This window comes from Arachis ipaensis, chromosome B07, assembly GCF_000816755.2.
Source record: "Arachis ipaensis cultivar K30076 chromosome B07, Araip1.1, whole genome shotgun sequence".
Lineage (NCBI taxonomy): Eukaryota > Viridiplantae > Streptophyta > Magnoliopsida > Fabales > Fabaceae > Arachis > Arachis ipaensis.
Genome location: NC_029791.2, coordinates 118,671,841 through 118,678,035, shown reverse-complemented (window position 1 = coordinate 118,678,035; position 6,195 = coordinate 118,671,841). Strand labels below are relative to the sequence as shown.

Sequence of the window (6,195 nt, the reverse complement as noted above, 5' to 3'; positions counted from 1 at the left end):
TCATCGTCTGCGATGCTAAAACCGCAACCCATCGAGATGACGGTTGAGTGCACCCTTGAGGAGTTGTGCCATGGATGCATTAAGAAGTTCAAGATCAAAAGAGATGTCATCACTCCTAATGGGTTAGTATTTGTATTTCTTCTTTCCAATCTTTCCTCCTCTTTCTAAGTTTTACAATACTAAGTATTGCATTTTGTTAAAAACTATTAGAATATAACAAGAAATTCATATATTTATTTTCTCAGTTTAATTTTTCAAAAAAGTATTATGACATAGTATTACTGTATGAGAGCTTTATAACCTTTTTGTGATGGGATATTAAAATATGGTAGACATTCACATGTAATTGTCTCTTTATGTGAAGTTAATTTTAATAATTATTAAATAATTTGATAAATTTAACTAAATTATTATTTGATATTCTTAATAATCAATCAATTTTACATGAAAATAACGGTACTTAAATAGTTAACTTAAATTTGTTGGGACGTAACTTCATGATAAAAGCTATATAATTTATTAAGAAAATTTCTTTAGTTTAATGAAAGCAACAAAATGTTAGTTCTATTAAAATAAAAAAATAATTATTTAAACAACCAAAAAATAAATAAATAAATAATTATAATGTGAATTTCACTTGTTTATTTTTCCTTTGCAGAATCTATATATCATATGTAACAATTGTAACATTCAATGGTTTTAACTACTTAACACTTGAAGAACTTCTAAAATGCAGTTAAAATAATAACTACAGTGGAACTATAAAGTATGTAACGAGTTTTACCACTTTGATAATTTATCGAATAAATCCTATCCCTCATAAATGATAAATCCTCTTGATTTTGATGGTGTATAGGGAAATGTCTCAAGAAGAAGAGATCGTAACGTTAAATGTGGAGCCAGGATGGAGGACTGGTACAAAAATTACATTTGAAAGTTCCGGAAATGTTAGAGCTGGTTTATACCGAGAAGACGTAATATTTTCTATATGGGAGAAAAAGCACCAATTATTCCGAAGAGAAGGTGATGATTTGGAATTGGTGCTTGAAATTCCTTTAGTAAAAGCACTCAGTGGAGGCATAATACCGATCCCATTATTGGGTGGAGAAGAGATGAACGTGAGTTTTGAAGAAGATATCATATTCCCTGGTTTTGAGAAAGTAATCTCTGGCCAGGGCATGCCAATTTTCAATGATCCAGACAAGAGAGGAGACTTGAGAATTAAGTTTCTTGTTGAGTTTCCAACATATCTCACTGATCAACAACGGGCTGAGGTTGTTAGCATATTACAAGAGTAGTCTTCATTCTCAATAGCAGTTGGAGTTTTTTTTTTTTTTAATTCATTTTCATTCATTCATTTTATTTATTTATTTGTTTGTTTATCCGTATTATTGAATAGATTAAGTTTTCATTCATCAGGTAGGTTAAGATTTGAGAATGAGAAAGATGTACATTTGTAACGTTGCAGATTAATTGTTAATTAAAGTTGTAGAAAAGAAACCAATTTAATTTATCTGCTTGCATTGTTTACAATTTCAATTTTGATTATGGTCAAGTTCATGCAGGAGTTCAGAAAAACACAAAAAAAAAATATTTGCTATCTCAAGCACAAGCCTTGCTTATTGATTTTCTCATTAAACAAAACAAAGAAAAGAATATCACACATTCTTAATACACAAGGAGGCGAATTAGAAATAAAGTAAAAAAAAAAAAAAACGTTAATATGACAAACCAAATTAAGCCTTGGAGGACCATCCCAAAAGAGCAGCAATTATGCTAAGAATACCACCACTAACGAGTGCCTTCATCACCCTCTGTTTTGTTTCTGTGTATGGAGGATACCTTAGTGATGCATCTCCACCAAAACCACGATAAAGAACTGCTTTCTTGTGAGTAAACGCTTCAAAGGAGAACCTTCCATGGTATGAACCTGTTCCACTGTCTCCTACTCCCCCAAATGGCAACGTGGGAACAATAAGCTGCACCAGGAAAAGAGAACAAAACAGAGATGAACAATATTCTCACTTCATATTAATATTTGCATATTTTAGGAATACATAGAAAATGAGTGATTATAAATATTCTTCATATATGGATGCATCCTCAATCTTCTTAGCTGAGATGCTTAAATATTTTGGTGGAGTGAAACATAAACATTTTATGAGAGTGATCTTTAGAAACATTATTAGAAGGTTATATTATATCATGATTCTTCTTCATTTAAAATCGAAATAAGGGTAACCCTCCAACTCTGAATGGTTATTTAGTTCTTAGCACACACACACATGCATTGATTGAAGAGATTATAAAAAAAAGGGACAAATGAACATTACATGTAAGGCAATGTCATTGACAAGCATGCCCCCTGCAGAAACATTCTTCACAAACTGCTCCTTCAGCTTCTTGTTGTTTGTAAATATATATGCAGCCAGAGGCTTTGTTCTTGAATTGATCAGATCAAAACTTTCTTCCAATTTATTCACCTGTTACACAAAAATCATCTATCATCATTATTGATCTTCCAAAGAAGCACATATCAATTACTATTGCAGATTGATAACAAATTGCAAAAACAATGTCATATAAAACAGTTATTTAGGTGCCTTGATTAAATTATTCCTACCGTGATGATGGGAAGCAATGGACCAAATATCTCCTCACCCATGATCAGAGAATCATGTGGAACATCCAATAGTAAAGTGGGAGAAATCCTCCTGAAATTAAAGTGATACAAGAGAATGATGGTGTCAATATATAGTACAATTTCACAGATGCTATGAAGTTAAAGTAAAAAATGCAAAATGGGTACTTACAATTTGCTTTCATCCTTTTCGCCTCCATGAATAATCTTGTCGGAAACCTTCTCATCGTCCAAAAGCTTCGCTACGCGAGCAAAGTGGTTGTGATTCACAATTCTGGATATATCTTTTGATTCCAACGGATTCTTTCCAAAGAAGTTCTCCAACTCAGTCTTAAGAGAATCCACCTAGAAATAAGAAGCACAAAACACAATAAGCTATGACAATATCATCTTAAATCATCATTCTAAACCTCCATCTAAGTTTTAAACAATGAATATTTTGGCTTCTCTTTTATTATTTCAAGATAATAAAAGCATTCAAATAATACTTTATTTCGAAGAATAAATCATACCAACTTGGGAGCAAAGTCTTTTGTTGTAATAACATAATCTGGAGAAACACAAGCTTGTCCATTGTTGAGTCCCCACTTGCCAGAAATTAAGCGTCTAGCTGCTACCTAGTAAGATACAAATTAAGTTTGAATCAAGAATGAGATTCAAGAAGGCCTAAATGATAGAATGTTACTGAAGAAAGATCAAAATCATGGCCAATGGTCAATACCTGTAAATTGACATCTGAATCAACAACTGCTGGACATTTTCCTCCAAGCTCCAGAACAACAGGTGTAAGGTGTTTTGCAGCAGCAGCCATGACTATGCGTCCCACTCTTCCATTACCTACAAATTCAATAATTGATTATGACTTTTTATCCATGCAGAAACTCGGATACTGCAACATTCTTACTTCATCCAAGGAAATTGGAATAATGACGGGAGAAATGAAGAACCTGTGTAGAAAATCTTGTCCCACTTTTGATCCAAGAGTGCAGTTGTTTCATCAACTGCTCCTTCAACAACTCTAACACATGAGTTATCCATGTACTCTGCTAACAGTTTAGCCATCAGTGATGAAGTTGCTGGAGCAATCTCTGATGGTTTTAGAACCACAGCATTACCAGCTGCAATGGCTCCAACCACTGGATCAAGAGACAGCACTGGAAAAAAGAAGATAAAATATATAACTAATATGTAATCGTCATATAGGTTGTTAGGATCAAACATATCAAACAAGTTCAACTGAATAATAACTTACAAATTGGATAGTTCCATGCAGAAATGACCAACACAACCCCAAGTGGTTCAGGTACTATTTCAGCTGAAGAAGGAAATGTTGATATTGAAGTTTTGACCTGAATTAAAAAGGAGAAAGGAAATTCATGTCATAAATTAAATAAACTCTGTAACCAATAAGGCATATTAATAATCAGTATCCATGTCAATTCTGATGTGCTAATGAGGTAAAATACCTTCTCTGGCTTCATCCATTGTTTCAATTCCTTCAATATGACTTCACATGAGTTTTTAAACATTCCAATCTGAAAAAATAAGCAGGGAAATTAGGATTTTCCTCCACATTTGTTTCTGTCAAGAGTTTCAAAATATGTTTGCTTTAGTAGCAACTGTCGCAAGTTGAAGCTAACATTTAACAAAGATTTTAGCATCTTGATTACAATAGATTAGTGTCCTTTTCCAATTACTGCAAAATCACACGTGTAATTTGTGTAAAAACTAAAACTCACACGACATATTCGTGTGAATATTATAGAAAAATCCATCCTCTCGTTTGTCATGGTTTTACCTTTATATTAAAATAAAAATAACATTTTAAAATTAAAAAAAAAAAAACCCTTATCGTGAAAGGTTGACCGAAGTGCTAAAACTCGATCAGGCCACACGCTTACAAATACTCAAATAAGAATCAAGCAACATACAATTTAACAAAAATCCAAAAAATTATTACAGGCTGGGCTTTAGAATTATTAATTCGCTCAAATTACTTTGTTTGCAACTTGATTGGGTTGAGAAATTAAACCAATTTATTATTAAACTGATGGACTAGTTAGTCACTGTTGGACTTGAACCAGAGAACAGACTTCAAATTTTGGACCTTTAGCTTTCAAGTGTATATTGGATTTAGCTAATTGGATTTTTAAGTTTGAATTTTTTTTTTTCACATAAAATAGTGTAATACGTTATACGTTTGAATCTAATACGAGTCCTACCAGCTGCAACGAGAAGAAAAAATTGGTAAATATGTGAGGAATGTGTAGGTGTGTATTGTGTACCTAGAATTGGGGGTTGTCCAATCCACCGACAAAAAAAAAACCAAAAATGTAGAAAGAATTAAAATATTTTTGAATTAACGAAGGTAAGATAGAATTAATGAAATTCACGTCATGCACCGATTTGATTTCTGATGTTTCAACTGTATTGCTGTCATCTTCAGATTGAACTCCAGACACTTAGGCTATGTTTGGTTGGAAGGAAATAAATAAAAAAGAAGAAAATAAAAAGGAAAGAAAAAAAATTGAGTAGATTTTTATTTTTTTAGTTGTGTTTGGATGAAAGAAAAATAAGAAAAGAAGAAATGTTATAAAAAAATAATTTTACTCTTATATTATAAAATATATTGAAAAAAGTGAATGAATAGTATTGAAAGTAGAGAAAGAAAAATTAGTAGTTTTCAATCAAACAAATGAACAATGAAAAATAATCATTTTTTTTTTCTATTTTTCCTTCAAACAAACATTGATTTTATAGGTGGGATTAAGAATAAATATGAAAAAGAAATTATTCAAAAGTAGAAGAATCACACTTTACTCTCTAAAGTAAAATTCAAACTTTAGAGAATCCAAATCCTTAAAGATTTAGTATAGAATTAATATGAACGTATATGAATTAAAAAATTTTGCCTTAACACAGTCTTATACTTGATGAAATCATCAACCCTCAAAAGAAAAGCTATTGAAATAATGCTTTAATAATGTTGAACATTTATTAATTTTGTCAATTCTTAATTTTATATATTCTGAAGAGTAATCATGGTTATACTTTACCTTTAAGAAAACAAACCAGCATATTTTAAAAAAAAAGTATACGTATATTTATAATTTTGTCAATTCTTAATTTTATATATTTGCCAAGATTTTTTCCTTGTAATTTCAGTTTCTAAAAATACATACATCGTGCTTGAAATTCATAGTAATATATTTAAAATAGTTATAACTAACATGAATTAAGCCGGTAAAAATGATTTTATTTATTTATTTATTTATTTATTTTTGAGTAGAATATACAAGATATATTAAGTGGAAGAGTCATTTATTGCAAATCTAACATTCATGCATCGACAATGGAATATTTTAACTAAATAATACACACGCAGACAAATATCATTCAAGAACTGAGAGTTCATCTTCTACCAACCAGAGACCAATGATTATTTAATTTATTCTCTCCCCTATCTCAATTCAGAAAGCAAGAACAACACTTCCCAAATTTTAATTAAGGGGGAGGAGGGGGACTAGAATGCAAAAGATAGAAGTTTCAGAAGT

General features: G+C 31.0%; 2 protein-coding genes across 2 annotated transcripts in view; one reads left to right on the top strand and one right to left on the bottom strand.

The window, feature by feature from the left end:
- Nucleotides 7-1,716, top strand: LOC110264390 (dnaJ homolog subfamily B member 13-like). The gene is made up of 2 exons (XM_021106372.1): nt 7-122; nt 857-1,716. Exons 1-2 carry the CDS (start codon nt 13-15, stop codon nt 1,296-1,298), a joined length of 552 nt encoding a protein of 183 aa, XP_020962031.1. The 5' UTR covers nt 7-12; the 3' UTR covers nt 1,299-1,716.
- Nucleotides 1,603-6,195, bottom strand: part of LOC107606046 (aldehyde dehydrogenase family 3 member H1) — a gene marked incomplete at its 5' end in the record, with an annotated part of 5,047 nt that continues 454 nt past the window's right edge. Inside the window, 9 exon segments of the mRNA XM_016308012.2 lie at nt 1,603-1,979; nt 2,334-2,483; nt 2,624-2,714; nt 2,814-2,986; nt 3,154-3,258; nt 3,363-3,478; nt 3,589-3,795; nt 3,894-3,990; nt 4,108-4,176. Coding sequence (XP_016163498.1) covers nt 1,737-1,979; nt 2,334-2,483; nt 2,624-2,714; nt 2,814-2,986; nt 3,154-3,258; nt 3,363-3,478; nt 3,589-3,795; nt 3,894-3,990; nt 4,108-4,176 — 1,251 coding nt within the window. The 3' untranslated portion in view covers nt 1,603-1,736.

Excerpts from the sequence above, each read along its gene's own strand:
- LOC110264390 (XM_021106372.1), top strand. The coding sequence starts at position 13 with ATGCTAAAACCGCAACCCATCGAGATGACGGTTGAGTGCACCCTTGAG. Across the intron at positions 123-856 it reads GATGTCATCACTCCTAATGG|GGAAATGTCTCAAGAAGAAG; the intron begins GTTAGTATTTGT and ends GATGGTGTATAG.